The sequence below is a fragment of the Schistocerca americana genome, chromosome 1 (assembly GCF_021461395.2).
Source record: "Schistocerca americana isolate TAMUIC-IGC-003095 chromosome 1, iqSchAmer2.1, whole genome shotgun sequence".
NCBI classification, from domain to species: Eukaryota; Metazoa; Arthropoda; class Insecta; order Orthoptera; family Acrididae; genus Schistocerca; species Schistocerca americana.
This window is the reverse complement of record NC_060119.1, coordinates 1,028,027,676-1,028,046,189: the sequence shown is the minus strand read 5'-3', so window position 1 is coordinate 1,028,046,189 and position 18,514 is coordinate 1,028,027,676. Positions and strand designations below refer to the sequence as shown.

At 40.2% G+C, this 18,514-nt stretch overlaps 1 protein-coding gene across 3 annotated transcripts in view; it reads right to left on the bottom strand.

Annotated features, from left to right (window-relative positions):
- Positions 1–18,514, bottom strand: part of LOC124549065 (parathyroid hormone/parathyroid hormone-related peptide receptor-like) — a 498,163-nt gene that overhangs the window by 254,393 nt on the left and 225,256 nt on the right. Inside the window, exon 1 of one of the 3 annotated variants that reach the window (XM_047125215.1) lies at positions 6,423–6,500. The exons of 1 other annotated variant lie outside the window; for it this stretch is intronic. In XM_047125215.1, the coding sequence (XP_046981171.1) occupies positions 6,423–6,449 (27 nt within the window). In that variant the 5' untranslated portion in view covers positions 6,450–6,500. Of the gene's footprint in view, positions 1–6,422; positions 6,501–18,514 lie in introns of those variants that run through there. One more of the 3 variants, XM_047125216.1, reaches the window with a different exon arrangement.

The following is an 18,514-nucleotide window of genomic DNA, read 5'->3' as shown; positions in this document are numbered from 1 at the left end:
ATAAGTCCCCTAGAACTTAGAAGTACTTAAACCTAACTAACCTAAGGACATCACACACATCCATGCCCGAGGCAGGATTCGAACCTGCGACCGTATCGGTCGTGCGGTTCCAGACTGTAGCGCCTTTAACCGCTCGGCCACACCGGCCGGCCTCACAAGGGGAAGGCCTCAGACACGGTCAAGCGATTCGGCTCAAATTTGGCAAGTCGCTTGTGTACTACCTAAAACAAAGGAATCTAAGATATTTTGGGTCAACGCCCGCGCTTTTTTGAGAAAATCACCCCTAAATATTATGACGAGCAAACGACTCAAAATTGGCGGAGTCGATAGATAATTGTAAATAGAGCATTTTTCATCATCAGGTATGGGGTCCGAAAACGCATACTTTTCCAGAAATCGAAGTAAGAAACTTTTACAACCTACGCTTCTGTACCCACATGGTAAGCTCTTTTCGCCGACAGCACCGATAGCGCAACGCCCAAGGTAACTGGCTGGGAGTCGGAGTATCTGGGTTAGAATCTCGAAGAAACCTAGCGCATGTTCTTCTTTTCGTTTGTATTTTTCCATATCTCAATTGATAGGGATAGGAGGGTTAATAAGGTAAGTAAATCAATAAGGAATGATAATAATAAGGTAGGCAAATAACCCTCCTATCCCTATCAATTGAGATATGGAAAAATACAAACGAAAAGGATAACATCCGCTAGGTTTCTTCGAGATTCGAACCCAGGTTTTCCGATTCGCAGACAGTTACGTTTTTTTTTTCTTTTTTTCGTTTTGTTTGTTGTTGATCGTTGGGTTTGGTCGTTGCGGAAGTCCGTTCAAGTACGTTTGTTGATCCTTCCACTAAGTTTTTTTTATTTTTATTTTTATTTATTTATTTTTATTACAGAGGTCAACCAGCTCTCTGACCGAACGCACTGAGCTACCGTGCCGGCTTTACCTTGGCCGTTACGCTATCGGCGCTGTCGGCGAAGAGCGTTTACCATGTGGGTACAGAAGCAGCAGTTGTAAAAGTTTCTTTCCTCGATTTCTGGAAAAGTTTGCGTTTGCGGACCCCGTACCTGGTGATGAAAAATGCCTTTTTACAATTATCTATCGATCCCTCCAATTTTCAGTCGATTGAGCGTCATAACCTTCAGGGGTGATTTTCTCAAAATCATGGGGGTGTTGACCAAAAATATCTTAGAGTCTTTCGTTTTAGGTTGTACACAAGCGACCTGCCAAATTTGAGCCGAATCGGTTGGCCGTGTCTGAGGCCTTCCCCTTGTCAGTACTGGTCTAAATGAAGTTTTATGAGCGTTGCGGCCCAAGATCATCGTATCTGATGGCCACCATGCACAGGCAGGAAACAAAGTGTCCACCATTGTAAATCTTTTACAATGGATGTTTCAGATTTCTGGAAAAGAATCTAATTACCTGCTTCAAAACTAGCGCAAAAAATGTGACATTTGAAAACTCGAGTGTGATTTGGACCTGGACAAGCTGATCAGTAAAATGATTTAGCTTTATTTGTACTTTCGATGTATTCACTCAGTCTGTTACTGTCCAAAACAACTGCCTGAAACTTAGTAGAAATCGTCAAAAGTAGTTTCTTCTTATTCTATTACTTTGTGCTCATTCTAGTACGTACGGGGTCCGTTTTACACAGGATTTGGCAAATTTATTTTTATTTGGTTTGCAACCTGATGGCCTCCATCTTGCAAGTAAAGTTACCCAAGGAATACACTTCTATTTTGATCAGCTTTGAATATGTTTCTGTGTGGAGCAAACTAAGATTTTTTTATACGTATCCATACGGCCGTCAAGGATGTGACACAACCTCTTGAAAAAAAAATTGACTTTAATATTTCTGATTGGGCACCGTTGAAACGGTAACAGATATTAAAAGAACTTCAAGTAATAGTTCTATGGCTTTTAATGTACGTTACAACAATGCATTCAGATTTGTCGAAAAATCATGTTTTTCGAAATCCCCTCTCTCCTACATATCATTTTTGATTTCGATTTTTGAGTAGTAGCAAAACGTGTTAGCAAAACGTGCAGCGTCGTTAATACCATATTCAGTCATACATGATGAAATGGTATTCCAAAGAATTTGACAGACAAAAGCTAGGAATACCTCTGTATCGCTGTGTGTCCACTTCAATGCCAAAACTGCCGAAAGATTCTGGGCTTGCTCATTATTGTACATATTTATAATAATGTTACAACAATAATGTACAAACAATTTGAAATGTAACATAAATAAATCTGAAAAGTTTACAACTTGGAAAAAAGGAATACCAAATGTAAAAAGAAAACACGAAACAACACAAGATTTTTATATTTCATGGAATTAAAAGAAAAAAAATATATAGAATATACATTCGGACTATATTTGTCTGAGAGAGGTTTTTTAAAAAAACAAGCCAACATGCACGTGGCACATATCGGGCTCGCGTACACCATATTTCTAGCTTATTTCTGACAAATGTGTCTTTGGAATACCGCTTCATCATATATGACTGAATTTGGTATTAATGATGTCATACGTTCTGCTGTTAGATGATGATATGAAAAACGGGGCGGGGGATTGCGGAAAAATGACTTTCTCACAAATCATGGTGTACCGTTGTAACGTATCTTAAAATCATAGAACTTACATTCGAAGTTTTTTTGTTTTGTTTTATATCGTTTCAATGGTATTCATTCAGAAATGTTATACTCGGGTGTTTCACCCCTTTAGTGGATGCGCCACTGTCTGAATTGTGTGAATTTTATTCCGGTTGTGACCGTATTATAGGCCTACCTGTTTGGTATCGTATTTTCTGAGACAGAAATTGGGGACCAATCCAGTATTTGCTTAAACGAGCGAGAGAAACTGCATAAAAACCACACCCACGCTTTCTGAGGCACCAGCCACGGTCTTTAATCCGCGACGAGGATTGGATGCCTGTCTCGGAATCTGGCACGCTGTGCATTACACTTTATGAGCAACTCACCGTTCCACCGCTGATGATAAAACTAAAATTGGTAATGACCTATGAAGTGGATCTATTAAGCGGAAGAAAGAAGCACCATGCCACAGATCGTCTGTTTACGTGTAGAAGCGGTGCAGTCGTGTAGCATTTGGTATCGAACATCTATGGAGGCAGAAGTGACGTACAGAGGTAACTCCCCATATGGACCAGGAACTGTTTCATTCCAATAAAAAAATCCTGAAGACAGAGAAATGAAACACAGCGTACAGTTTCTGCTGTATTGGGGAAGAACTACTTCCAAGAATCGTGTAACTTGATGACAAAACATCGTGGGTGCACGTTATCTGAGGCTGACCGTAAGGCCGCAGCAGAAGTAACGAAGGGAAATCTTTTTTGCGAAACTAACACAGTTCCTACGTCACTGAGCATATCTCTTGGAATACACGTGCTAAGATGGAGAGAGTGCTACAGTCTGGACAGAAACATTGGGCTGTTTGAAGCCAGTGGGATGGTGCAGAAATATTACAATACGTCCTTAGTACATCTATATCTACACTTCGCGAGCTACCTTACGTTGTGTGGCGGAGGGTACTTTGTGGACCACAATCACTTCCCCATTTTCCTGTTCCGAGAGCGAATAGTTCCCAGGAAGAACGATTATTGTTAAGCCTCCGTGTAAGCTTGAATCTCTCTAATTTTACCTTTTTGATCTTTTCGCGAGATATATGTAGGAGGAAGCAATATATTGGTTGATTCTTCTTGGAACAGTAAACCGCGAGTGACGTATAACGGCTTTCTTGCAACGTCAGCCGCTGGAGTTGGCTCATGATCTAATATGAACATGTAACCAAATGCGCTGCTCCTCTTTTGGGTCTTCTCTATTTTCTCTATCAGTCCTATCTAGTACGGATCTCAGACCGACAAGCATCATTCAAAAACTGGTCGAACGAGGGTTCTGTAAACTTCCTCCTTTGCGGATGGACTACATGTGCCAATGATTCTGCCTGGCATCTGCCTTACCTACCAATAGTTTTATATGGTCTATCCACTTTAAATCGCTACATACGCATACTCCCAGGTATTTTAAGTATGTGACTGCTTCCGACGATTGTTCTGTAATAGTGTAATCATACAATTATCGGTCTTTCTACTTTTCTATACGTAATACGTTATATTTATGTTGAAGGTAAACTTCCGCTTCTTGCACCAAGCGTCGATTTCTTTAGGTCTTCCTGTATTGCGCTATAGTTTTCTAACATTGTGACATCTCTGTAGAAATAGCGTCATCCGCGAAAAGCCTCATCTAACATTCTACGTTATTCACTAGGTCACTTAATAGGGTGTTTAAAAAAAAGTGTCGAGCATTTTGGGAGGTGGCAGACCCACCAAAACAAGAGAAGGAAGTCCAGCATAACATGGGATCTAAAATGCATACCTTAAGAGGTACGAGCACCTGTTCAGCGAAAGAGCTGTGTTTCACACTATCGAAGATAAAAGAGTCTCATAGCTCTTATGGTGTACATTTTGGAGCCAATATCCGAAGGACTTGTTTTTTGTTTTGATCTATAGTACTTCCTCCCATAACATAGAAAGCGAAGAGTCCATGTTTATTGCACATTTTTTCCTTGTTTTGTTTCGAGAAAAAAAATAAAAAAAAATAAAAAATAAAAAAAATGTTCAATAAACATGGACTCCTCGCTTTCTTGTTTTGTGGTTACTACCACCTTTCGCAGACTTCAAGAAGAATATAATAATTCCAATCCCAAAGAAAGCAGGTGTTGACAGATGTGAAAATTACCGAACTATCAGTTTAATAAGTCACAGCTGCAAAATACTAACCCGAATTCTTTACAGACGAATGGAAAAACTGGTAATGCCGACCTCGGGGAAGATCAGTTTGGGTTCAGTAGAAATATTGGAACACGTGAGGTAATACTGACCTTACGACTTATCCTAGAAGAAAGTTTAAGGAAGGGCAAAACCTACGTTTCTAGCATTTGTAGACTTAGAGAAATCATTTGACAATGTCGACTGGAATAGTCTCTTTCAAATTCTAAAGGTGGCAGGGGTAAAATAGAGGGAGCGAAAGGCTATTTACAATTTGTGCAGAAACCAGATGGCAGTTATAAGAGTCGAGGGGCATGAAAGGGAAGCAGTGGTTGGGAAGCGAGTGAGACAGGGTTGTAGCCTCTCCCCGATGTTATTCAGTCTGTATATTGAGCAAGCAGTAAAGGAAACAAAAGAAAAATTCGGAGTAGGTATTGAAATCCATGGAGAAGAAGTAAAAACTTTGAGGTTCGCCGATGACATTGAAAAAAATGGTTCAAATGGCTCTGAGCACTATGGGACTCAACTGCTGAGGTCATTAGTCCCCTAGAACTTAGAACTAATTAAACCTAACTAACCTAAGGACATCACAAACATCCATGCCCGAGGCAGGATTCGAACCTGCGACCGTAGCGGTCTTGCGGTTCCAGACTGCAGCGCCTTTAACCGCACGGCCACTTCGGCCGGCGATGACATTGAAATTCTGTCAGAGACAGCTAAGGATTTGGAAGAGTAATTGAACGGAATGGACAGTATCTTGAAAGGAGGATATAAGATGAACATCAACAAAAGCAAAACTAGGATAATGGAATGTAGTCAAATTAAATCGGTTGATGCTGAGGGAGTTAGATTAGGAAATGAGACACTTAAAGCAAAATAACTGATAATGGTCGAAGTAGAGAGGATATAAAATGTAGAAAGTGTTTCTGAAGAAGAGAAATTTGTTAACATCAAGTATAGATTTAAGTGTCAGGAAGTCGTTTCTGCAAGTATTTGTTTGGAGTGTAGCCATGTATGGAAGTGAAATATGGACGATAAATAGTTTAGACAAGAAGAGAATAGAAGCTTTCGAAATGTGGTGCTACAGAAGAATGCTGAAGATTAGATGGGTGTATCACATAATTAATGTGAAGGTATTGAATAGAACTGGGGAGAAGAGGAGTTTGTGGCACAACTTGACAAGAAGAAGGGACCGGTTGGCAGGACATATTCTGAGGCATCAAGGGATCACAAATTTTGCATTGGAGGGCAGCGTGGAGGGTAAGAATCGTAGAGGGAGACCAAGAGATGAATACACTATGCAGATTCAGAAGGATGTAGGTTGCAGTAGGTACTGGGAGATGAAGAAGCTGCACAGGATACGGTAGCATGGAGAGCTGTATCAAACCAGTCTCAGGACTGAAGACCATAACAACAACAGCAACATTTCGAACTGTTACACTCTGTTTCTAATACGCTCTATATCTTGTGAAAAGCAGTGGCCCAATAACACTGCACTGCGGTACGCACGAAGTTATTTTTACATCTGACGGATTCTCACGGTTGAGGATGACGTGCTAGGTCCTGTTTGCTAGAAACTCTTCAGTCCAGTGACACAGCTGGTCTGGTATTCGTGTACAAGTGTGAGCTTACCTTTCGATAGTCGTTGAGGTAGACCATTCTGGCCCAATGCTGTATGTGTGGGGCGCCGCGAGCTCTGCTGGACGCACACTGGCGTCGGCAGGAGACTGCACGCCACATCCGCCGCCTTCCCCGTCCGGCCGCCGTGCTTCCGCGTCGCGTCAACGGAGTGAAAATCTGTCTTTCCCTCTGGTGCTGTGACTCGCGTCTTGCCCACACGTTAATATAACGTGTACGTCCTGAGGGACCGCGTGCAGGAAAACTGCTTCTCGACTTTAAATCAAAAGCTGCATACCTCAGTGTTACGCTTACACTCGCTTTAATAAACTAATGGTGGCTGGAATAAGTGTTCCACAAAAGAGACGTACGATTAATTTGGTTAAGGGGGGTAGGACGTCAAACGGGACGGCTTGGAGCTGGAGAGACACCACAGGAATTTTTAATTTCCACTGTCTATACTTTTAAAAATAAATTCATAAAACTTTGTCAGTGGTGGAAGTTCAAAAATATAAGAAAATAATTTATTTTTTTACATTCGTATTTCATCTTTTTTCACTCACATTGGCTGCATTTGTTGCTATAGGTACACTTTTCTTCATAAGTAAGGGAGATTCTTCGATAAATTTTGCACAGCATACAAACCATACTTACAGGTGTATGAAACTCTAGAACTTTCCAAATCTATTAAAAGCTGTGGTAAAAATTGAGATAATTAGCTATAAAATTTGAGTTTTTTTTAAACATGAAGTTTAAAATGTAACAGCACATTCATTTTTTCATAAATTAAATGATTTCTAGAGTTTCATACACCTATAAGTATGGTTTGTATGCTGTGCATAATTCATCGAAGAATTTCTCTTACTTATGAAGAAACGTGTACCTATAGCAACGAACGCAGCCAATAGAAGTGAAGAAATGATGAACTTTCACATGTAAAAAAAAATTATTTTGTTATTTTTTTTTGAACTTCCACTGCTATGATTGTGAATCCTTAATCCTTCTTGGTCATGCTGACAAAGTTTTATGAATTTATTCGTAAAAGTATAAACACTGGAAATTAAAATGTCCTTTGGTGTCTTACCTGCTCCAAGACGGCCCGTTTGACGTCCTACCCCCCTTAAGCGAGAATGGGAAAAACACTATTCGATTAACCAAGCAGCACATAGGGAGTGGCGTGTACAGCGGGGTCCAGAAAAATGAAGACACTCACTGATAGTCAATATTAATGAAAAAAAATGACGTACTGTTAAATGGCGCGGGGGATTGTTACCTTATGTGTTCAAGTGACCCCCATTAGCAGCCAAACAACGTCGATCCCTCTGAACTGTTGACAGAACTACGGCTGCGAGTATTGCCGGTGTGACAGCCGCACAGGACGCCACGACGCTTTCTCGTAGCTCGTTCAGTGTAGCTGGCTTCTGTTGATAAATTTCATTTTGCAAGGTCCTGCAATGGTAGAAGTAAAGAGTTGTAACGTCTGGATACCGTGGTGGGTACTCATCAGCTCCTCTTCGACGTATCCATCGTCCAGGTAGATTTTCGTCCAAGTAGGCTCTGACATCTCTGTGTTAGTGAGGCAGAGAGTCATCTTATTGTAGGTAAAGTCTTTCACTTCCAAACACCTTTCGGATGCTAGGTGAAATCGATGTTTGCAGCACATGAAGATACACTTCGCCAGTTACGGTACCTTCAAAGGAGAATGGGCCAATCGAACCGTGCGATGACAGACCACACCGGGTAATTTCCAAGAATTTTCCCTATCGAAGCCGCGGGCTCCAAACGATAGATATAGAATGTGCGATTCTAAATAGATCACGTGACTGTGGTGGCGGGCGTTATGATAAACTATTGGTGAAACTTCCTGGCAGATTAAAACTGTGTGCCGGACCGAGATTCGAACTCGGGACCTTTGCCTTTCTCGGTTTGAGAAAGCACTTTATACTGCCCGGTGGAAAAGTGATTACAGACGTCTTTCACTCCTACAAGACACTGAAAGCAGAAGGTTTCAACCACGAGTTCGCCAACCGTACTATAGGCTTCGTGTCTTCCGGTGACCCCAATGTGCACATGCAGAACATCGAGCGGCTGTGGAAATCAGTGAAATCTTACATTAAAAGAGAAGGGCGTCCAGGAGAGAGAGAAACAAACCCCACTTGTTTCAGTATCGCCGGCCGAAGTGGCCGTGCGGTTAAAGGCGCTGCAGTCTGGAACCGCAAGACCACTACGGTCGCAGGTTCGAATCCTGCCTCGGGCATAGATGTTTGTGATGTCCTTAGGTTAGTTAGGTTTAACTAGTTCTAAGTTCTAGGGGACTAATGATCTCAGCAGTTGAGTCCCATAGTGCTCAGAGCCATTTGAACCCCTTTTTTTTTGTTTCAGTATCTGTATTTCCATAACTTGGGGTTGCAAGGAAAAGTTGACGCATGTGACACTCTACCCATATTTTTGCGTGACATTGGCAGAGCCGGTTCTAGGCGCTTCAGTCCGGAACCACGCGGTTTAACAGTGTTATTGAACGTGAGAGGGCCCTTTAAGCGCCGTAGGCTGTTGGTAAAAGGTTATAATTTAAGAGAAACTCAGTCAGTTTTACATAACCGAGTGTGCGAATACTGCTTTGTTATTTCCCGCTTGCAGCGCCACGTAGGAAAAATGGTGGCTCTTGAGCGTAAAGCGGTTTGCGGTCTGCAGTTTGCTAAGAGTAAATCTGTAAGCCGGCCGGTGTGACCGAGCGGTTTAGGCGCTTCAGTCTGGAACCGTGCGACCACTACGGTCGCAGGTTCGAACCCTGCCTCGGGCATGGCTGTATGTGATGTCCTTGGGTTAGTTAGGTTTAAGTAGTTCTAATTCTAGGGGACTGATGACCTCAGATGTTAAGTCCCATAGTGCTTCGAGCCATTTAAACCATTTTGAACATTGGCAGAATCTACTCAGGTTACGCCAAAAAGAGAATGCTGCCGTAGCGCACACATCAAATGGACTTTCTCATGACTACAACGTCGACAACGAGAGAGGTAAGTCGTTTCCTTTGTAATTACAAGTATTTTAGTGACGCTCTTCTTTTGTCGTTGCTGCAGTGACCAGTATAAACATGCTCATAACGCCCGCCACCACAGTCGCGTGAAAGATTTAGAATCGCACGTCCGGTATTTATCGTTTGGAGCCCGCGGCTTCGATAGACAAACATTCTTGGAAGTTAGCCCGCACCAGACATTGACACCCGGTTGATTAACATTTCCGTCCCCGTGAACGTGAGGATTTTCAGGAGCCCAGTACTCCCAGTTGTGGCGGTTTACAGAACCGTTCAGTCTGAAATGCGCCTCGTCAGCCAATATAACCATCTCTGCAATCTTTTGTCGTCGCGAAACATCCCTGCAAACGATTAAGAGTACTCGCAGTCGTCCTCTTTCATAACGTGCGTCGATCTTGAAAAGTACACTTTCCACTTGACACGCTTCAGAATTCGTCGTACGCTTGATCGGCTTACCCCCCCCCCCCCCCCCCCCACCCGCCACCCTCCCAGAAGCGTCTTGCGGGCCCCGAGGAATCATGACGTCATATCATGGCATGACGTCGTCTCTCATGTAAGCCAATATCGCTGGTAGTTTTCGAAACGCGGATATTCTTTGAACATGGCATGCTGATGCCTTGTGGATTTGTGTATGATGGCGGGATTTGAGTGCGTTAAAGCTTTTCAATCACGGAAAAAAATTGATAATACTTGCTGCAAAAGCACGTGTTTGCAGACGAGAAAGGGTAGTTTATATTCCAGACAATGGACGGTAAGTAACTTCCGTTAGTAATGTTATCATGCGCAAGAAAAGTAAAATGTAGTAAATCTACAGAAATTTCATTCTTTGTGCCTATAGTGTTCTGATGCATTATGTTACTCAGTAAAGTTTCTTTCAATGCATCTATGTGGATTATTTGTGGTAACGGCGTATTCTCGTAACAAATGGCTTCGGTATTTAAGTTGCAATCATCGTAACTTTTTCCTGGTCAAAAATTGTGTAGTAACTGTATTCTAACAGTAACATGCACATTTGAAAACTTTTGAATGTTCACAATTAATCATTGATCATAGTCAGTATTTTTGACAGTAAAATAGATATGAATTGCAGTGACTGAATCCAGGTTTGTGAGTGGTGTAATGTGTTTTTGTAATGGATGTTTCAGAGTTTCTGAAGTGAAAGTCCAAGGAAGAGAAGACAACGAGAAGTAGCTTTTTTGTCTGTTTCATGGTTTATAGGCCTACTGGGGAAACTCGCCATGTAAAAAAACGAGTAACGCATCCAGCTTGGTACCTCTATGGTGATGTGGAAATCCGAGCATTGTTAATAAAGAAATTAATTTTGTGTGTGTCTTTCTTTTGATTCCTTTATCATGTTGCTTATAGTAGACCAAATTTAATTAAAATACCCAGGTGATAATTTCAACATAAATTGGACTATGTGCATAGCTGCTTCTCACAGGCAAAGTATAAATATTCACCATCCTATGGCATGCGTGTTCACTGGTCAGTTATGGCAAAAGAAATCACTGACTCAAAGCATAATTTGCTTGGTAGACATAATTGGAAATGGCCTTTTTAGTTATAAGTTTACATTATTAGATTATAGTATTCCCTGAGAGATTATCTTCTGCATTTCTTGGCCCTGACATGATTAGGTCTGGAATACAGCAGTAAGTGTGCTGCTCTGCTGTCAGCAGCATGGTAGTCAATGTGTTAAGCAGTCGTTTAGGAACTAGTGTGAAGTATATGCATCTGTACAGCCTTGGCTAAAAAGATACAGCTATAGTGCTAATTACTGTTTCAGGAATTATCCTTTACACAGTTAAATATATTATGTTAAATATGTATCTAAGACTGAATTCATGAATAACTCTGTAGTCATTTAAATAAAAATGCTGCAAACCGAAAAATTGTCTTGAAATGGTAAGGGATATCAAATATAAGTAAATATTTATCCTCGGTAAGATTAAAGTGTAAAATGGCTGATACCTGGTTGTTACCATATCAGTGCTGGCCCCAGCAGAGCAATCTGCTGTGACCACCGGCACCTTCATGCCAGCCAACGGGTTAATACACAAAACAGGGCAGTGCAAGACTTGGTCCGTAATTGTCATTGGTTGGAGCAACTAAAATTAAATTTCTGAGGTATACTGCAACTGTGTTATTGGTATATTCCCCAGCATGATTTAAAATCTTTGCATTGAAATGGCACTGACAGTGTGTAATATATTTTGCAACCGAGAATAGATAATAATTTATGTGGGAATATATTTCAAGAACCCCTCTCAAACCAAACCTGACAATTATATTGACACACCAGTAAACCCACCTGAATGGCACACTGGGTTACACAAGCATTAGCTGTAGAATAGGTAATTTATACAGAAAACTTTTCATACAAATTTTATTGTAAAGCACACTGAAGTTAGGGAAAGATGCAATGCCTAGAAGAGATAAACATGGACACACAATAACTCGTTTTGCTCAGATATATGGAAAATTAACTGTAGTATTATATGATGTATAACATATATATGACATATAACCCATCTGAGATGCAAATTTGTGGAGAGGAGAGATTGCATTGAACCTGTTGTGTATGGTGCATATGTTGTTGCAGTGCTGGGGTGATGTCATCCAGATTTCAAAATTAGGGGTCTTGTAATGAAACTCTCATCAGTTTTAATATTTAAAAATAAACATGCCTGAAAAAGGAAGCTAAGCTAAATAGGACTTTAAATTAAATTGCAAAAATTTTCTTGTTTTGCACATTCACTGCAGCTGACACTTAAAAGCTCGTGGCTAGTAGCTCTTATTGACCTTTGTGTCAGCCACAGTGAACATGTTGAAGATTTTAAAGTAACAAAGTAGTTGTTGACATTCTGATATTAATGGATGGCAGCAGGAAACACAGCAATGAAATAATGTGAATGACTTAAACCAGGAATTAAACAAGTCTACATAGCTTTGAACACAGTCATTTCACACTTCTTAGTAACTGCATATTTGTGTGCTATAACTAATACAGCAACCTTTCATTTTCTCATCTTTGATCTGGGACACATGTCACATTTTACTTATTTTCCTAGAGCAACTCTAGGTTTACTAGATCCACATTTCAGAGTTCTGGTAATTGTAGTCCTACTTCATGCTGAAAGTGTGGGTTGATAGCTGTCTCTTCAGATATGATCTCATCAACTGCCACTTCAGAAACTTGAAGGAAAAATGTGATTATTAAATTTTCTGTCAGTGATGAATGTATCACTAATGTATATACCACACAAATATTCATGATGCTATAGAATAGTGCAGGGCCATCTTCTGGAACACCTGCTGGGTAGACTAAACAGTGCACTTCACATCCAGTGCATCAATTTCTTCATAGGTAGTATCATAGTACACTACTATCTCAGGCTTGATTGTTGCGATGCTCAGTGAAACAGCATTATGCCTTGAAGACACTAAACTAACAGCCTTCTTAAGTTTTTGAATGAAGGATATAAGTAAGTAATATATCCAAAAACAATTAAGTTTTACATTTTGCTGTAAGAAACTCGTTTTGAATCTTTCCTTTTATTATTATTTTGTACATGTGTGACCTTTTTGTGTCCTCTTCCCAGTTTGACAAGTACATCTGATTTACTTAATGAGGATATTTATGGTTACAAACAAAAAAAAAAGAAAAAAGAAAAAACATGTGGTGACAATGCAACCTGCGAACAAAGATCATCTTCCAAAACTTTACGAGCCTAGGAAGTAAGCACAATGATTTGGACATAATAGCACGTTTTAATAAACCAGATGTTTCAGTTATTACTGAGAACTGGTATACCAAAAAAGAACCTTATTATGCACCAATTAACAAAAAATTTCTGCTCTTCTTTCAGTAGGGATATCAAACCTTATGGTGATGTTGCAAAAGTGCCAATAGTTGGTGCTCAATTCCTTACATGTTGAAGGTGTTACTGAACTTTCTGCGAAAAGCTATAGATGGGAAAGCTAATCTCTATCAATTGCTTGTAGAGAGAGATAGTAAATACTCTGGGAAAACGGCTGGGTAATAATGCTGATAATTGTTCACAGTTTAATAAAACCTTATCTAACACAAATCAGTTTTCACTCTTAAGAATGGCGAGTGGCATACACTGATCTAAAATTACTGATATGTAATACAGGGTACCCAGTACTTAGTACTGGGATACTTTCTTTTGTCAATTTATGTAAATGACAAAATACTGCTCCCCAAATTCAAGGATAGTTCTGTATGCTGATGCTACATCTATTGCATGCAAGTGTAAAAGTCATGAGCAACTACAAAAACTATGAAACTGTATTACAAATGAAATAATTCAGTATTTCTATGAAAGTCATCTCATTGTCAGCACAAGATAGCAGCAGTAATGGATTTTCACCCCCCCCCCCCCCCACCAGACATTTTGAAATTCAGTTGTGCACTGGAACTGATATTGTCATCAAAGAAAACTACTGCTTGGTTACAGTTAAACTTTCTATATTTAACATGTTATAACATGGAAACTAATTACTGTACAAGAACATATCTTGGTAGCATTAAAGTCAAGGACATGAGCAAGAGAAATACTGCAGAATCAATTCAATTGAAACACTTTTAATGTTTCCAGAATGAGAAACATCCCTCAGGCTGTGGCTAAGCCATGTCTCCACTATATCCTTTCTTTCAGGAGTGCTAGTTCTGCAAGGTTCGCAGGAGAGCTTCTGTAAAGTTTGGAAGGTAGGAGACGAGATACTGGCGGAAGTAAAGCTGTGAGTACCGAGCGTGAGTCGTTCTTCGGTAGCTCAGATGGTAGAGCACTTGCTCGTCAAAGGCAAAGGTCCCGAGTTCGAGTCTCGGTTGGGCACACAGTTTTAATCTGCCAGGAAGTTTCACTTTTAATGTGCTGCTACAGTACACCACACCAGTACCATTACTGGTGACGGTGATGGAGGCTGTTATGAAAAGCTTGCGATTTTATTCAAATCTGATGTGGCAAGTTAACAAAACTTTTTATCCATGTGAGTAAAATTATTGTGTAAAATTGATAGTGCAGCTTCTCACAGAAGTCTTTTCAGAGCCCTTCAGAGTCTTTCACTTACATGTCAACATATTTACTCCCTAATAGTATTTGTTGTTCATAATAGGGGTAATTTTACTCTGTTCAGTGAAATGAACTTGCAAAATACTGGAAGTAAAAACAATGTCCATGTAGACTATACATCCCTGCCTACGATTCAGAATGGAATATCACATTCTGATTGAAAGTCTTTAACAGGTTGCTGCTAGACATCAGGCAGAAAACTGAAAATCATAAGGTAATAAAAAAATACAAAGGAAAAAAAATATTTTATTAGCTTCTCCTTCTATAATTATAATTAAACATAATGTTTCGACTCACGAATGCAATTGCTAGTTAATGTTAACACTAAGGTTCAAATTAACAGGATTTTAATGTTACCATTATATGTACAGCTGACAGTACTCATTGTAAAATTATGAAATGACTTGTACAAAGTATGAGAGAAAAACAGCACTTAAAAAAAAAACCTTTCTAGCTTTCAGGGTTTTTACTTCCTTCCTCTGGGAAGATGAATATAGTTTGTGACTGGAAATGAGGGGAAGATCACTTACACCACCCATATAGAACAATTATGTGACACATTCATGAGTACTGCTCCAATGTTTGAGATCCAGGTCTGATTTAAGCAACACATTGAAGCAACTCAGAGTCTGGATGCTATATAGGTTACCAGTAGTTTCAAACTATGTGTGAGTATAATGAGAATCCCTGGAGGGAAAATAATGTTCTTTTTGTACAACACTATTGAGAAAATTTAGAAGGCATGAGAAATCTGGGCTCGGATGGTAGATAGCCTTTCTTCCCTCTCTCTGTTTGCGAGTGGAACAGGAAAGAAAATTATTTGTGGTGGTACAAGGTACCCTCCACCAGGTACCATTTGGTTGCTTGTGTAGTATGTATGTACATCAAAATACGGAAGAAAATTGTGACTGCCTACTACATTAAGAAGTAACAGTTGAACTAACCTAAGCTTTGTGATTTACTTCAAATGTTTTGTCCCACTGATACACTTTGACAATCAGTGACTTGCATCTATAGCAGTCTTACAATTTGGAGATGTCAGTAGCCTTACTGATTGGATCTATTAATATTCCCTCATTGAGCTCTTTTTATCTTAAGATCACATAAACTGGATTTTTGAGAAACTACATACAGGGAGATGTGATTGGCATATAGCTGTTTGTTTACAGAAAAACAGCGATCAAAATTTAAGCATATCGGTAACACACACTGGGCAAGAGCACACATCTGCGCTAGAGCACTATACTGGATTTCGCCCCCTTCCCCCCCTTTCCCTAGAAACCTTGGCTGGAGTAATAACTATTTGTAGCATAGTCTGAGGTCTACACTAGGTTGAAAAGCGATAATTTCGTCGACAGTTGTGGAAAACAGCGAATGAGAAATAACGGTTGTGATAACAGACAGACGTGTGGCTTTGCCTAATATTTGTTTGCGGCGCATTTAAATGCACTTTCCCACATTTAATGCATTTCTCATAATAAAAAAAAATATATTAGAAAATGAACAATCATCCGACGTGTTTTGATGCATATTATTTACAGATATCGTACACAAACTGGAAAAATGCAATGGGCGTTCCACTACGTATCCTTTACCATATTTGATTTGTTTTTCCGCATTTGCTACTGCTGGTATGGGTTCAAAGACAAATTCGTGCTGCAAACGTCTCAGTGGTAGTTAGCCTACACTGGTAAGCTGCAGTTAATGCGTTAAAAACATTTATACACATTGTCCTCAATGCGTGATATGTGTTATGCTATAAATCACTCTGCCTTTCGACCAATAATTTGTTATCAGTTGGCTTCAATCAATCACGTAAGACTCTAATGTTTAACTTTGACTACGCTGCGGATTAATATGTCACCATAATCCAGATTATTCGCGTTCAAACCTTCTTTCTACATTTAATTCTGTTAATGGAAGCTTCATTCAAACAATCTGGATTGATTTGACGTTCCAAAACAATAGCTGATGGCAAGTCTGTACAAACGCTGTGGCCAACGTGTGACGTCACTTACGTCAATAGAGTTGTTTACAGGTCTAGTCACCAGGCAGCGCTGTCACGCTTTCAGCCTTACTGATGACGTCATGAAGCGATTCCTCGGGGCCCGCGAGACGCACGTCCCCCTCCCCCCCCTTTCACAGATTTTTGAGGTGACCTAGTAAAGTGTTGCAACACAGAACACAGCAGTGCTGGCATTTGCAGTTGTTGATGTTTTTGGCCGGCCAGACCTTTCCTTATGCTCGTCCCGAACAGCACCAACGGCTTTAAATCCATCCCGAATACTAATAATTGTTGTAGGTGTTGGTGGCTGAGTTCCGTAGACATTATGCCATTGCCGTTGTACCTCCATCATGTTTGCGAACTCCAAGTACTCCTTCAATACGCCCTTGCGTTACTCAAACGACAATCTTACTTCATTTATCGCTGCATTGTCATCTGATGGCGCAAAATTAAAACGATATGACATTTTGACTCAAAGATATTAACTAGCAGAGAGTGTCTACATTTCTCTGGACTTCTCTACCCCCTGGATTCAACTGAAAACACAAATTGCAGTAACCGGCAGAAAGCTTCCGATAATCTGCATTAAGAGGATCCGAAATGACACGCAATAACCCAATGGTCGTCAAACGGCGGCCCGCGGGTGTTCGTGCTGCCCGCGGTTCTCAGCCGTATTTTATAATCCGAGTAATATGCTTCTAGAAACTAGCAGCAGAATCAAAAAAGTCAACTAACGGTAGGAGCATCTTAAACAACTACTTACAGAGATAGCAGTATTTTATGATGTGCTTAATTTGAATTGACGTTGGTGAATTCGGCCGTGATTCCTTTGTCAGAACAGGCTACTGTTATGTAATTAGGCGAGAGAGTAGGTGCCCCATGAAACCTACTGCCCTATCGTGATCTTTAGTTGTTACAGATGCTCTGTTTATGGTGACATAATATGGAGTAATAGATTTATCTGATTTCAACATTACAATAGCAGTTTTCTTACAGAGATCTAAAAATGCAATTTCACAAGGTTTGTTCGGCATCTACGAAAACAGCAAACAGTAAGCAATGTTGTGTTCATGTTAGAAACATGTCCTGCGTAAAACAAAAATAGAATTTACTTAATATCAAGTTAGTTTAGAATCACAGTGTCTGTTGCAAGGTGCTGCGATTATCTTTGCTTCAACAATCGACAGTCGATAACTTAAATTGTACCTCAGTCTTCGTGCTAATAAAACCATTTCCTGACACGATGCGTGTCGACTATGTTTCTCCGCACAAGATGCATAAATTGATCTTCTCACAAATGATCAATATTCAAATGAGATCTGCATGAGATAATAACTACATAATCTATTCTTACATACAGAAAGTAAATGTCGTTACTTCTGCCTACTTCGTCCGATTGCACTGAAATGTTAGTCATTTGCACATTTAAGCTTCATGTCAAATTGACATTAGTTGCATGCCGCGTTTACTGTGTTGCAATTATAATGGTTTTTGAAATTTTTCTTGACTCATACCATGTTCTCATTATCGCAAACTGTGTAACCCAACACTTTATCTGACGCAAGAGTGACATGAAAGAAAAACCCTCATAATTACAACGCTGTATTTTTGGACGCACGTTTTAATGCCTTCGGTCGCATAGCCTACGAGTTGAACAACATTTCTCGTACACACGTTTGACTGCTCTCTATGATACTCCATCAAATCGTGAAACATAATTCACGGTATGGTCACGGGCACGATAGAAAACAATAGCTACTTTCTAACATTCTGTTACGCGTCCACGTCGGTCCATTTAACTGAGATTATTCCATACAGTCGTCTGGAACGTACGCATCACTTCAATGCCATGACTTAGGTCGGCCGAGGAGGGTTACGTTGCCTGCTGTTACCAGTTCTACACCATCTACAGTGCTTCAAAGCGACCAGTGTGGGATGTGACTAAGCTTTCTCCGTTGAGCTTAATAGTACGTGG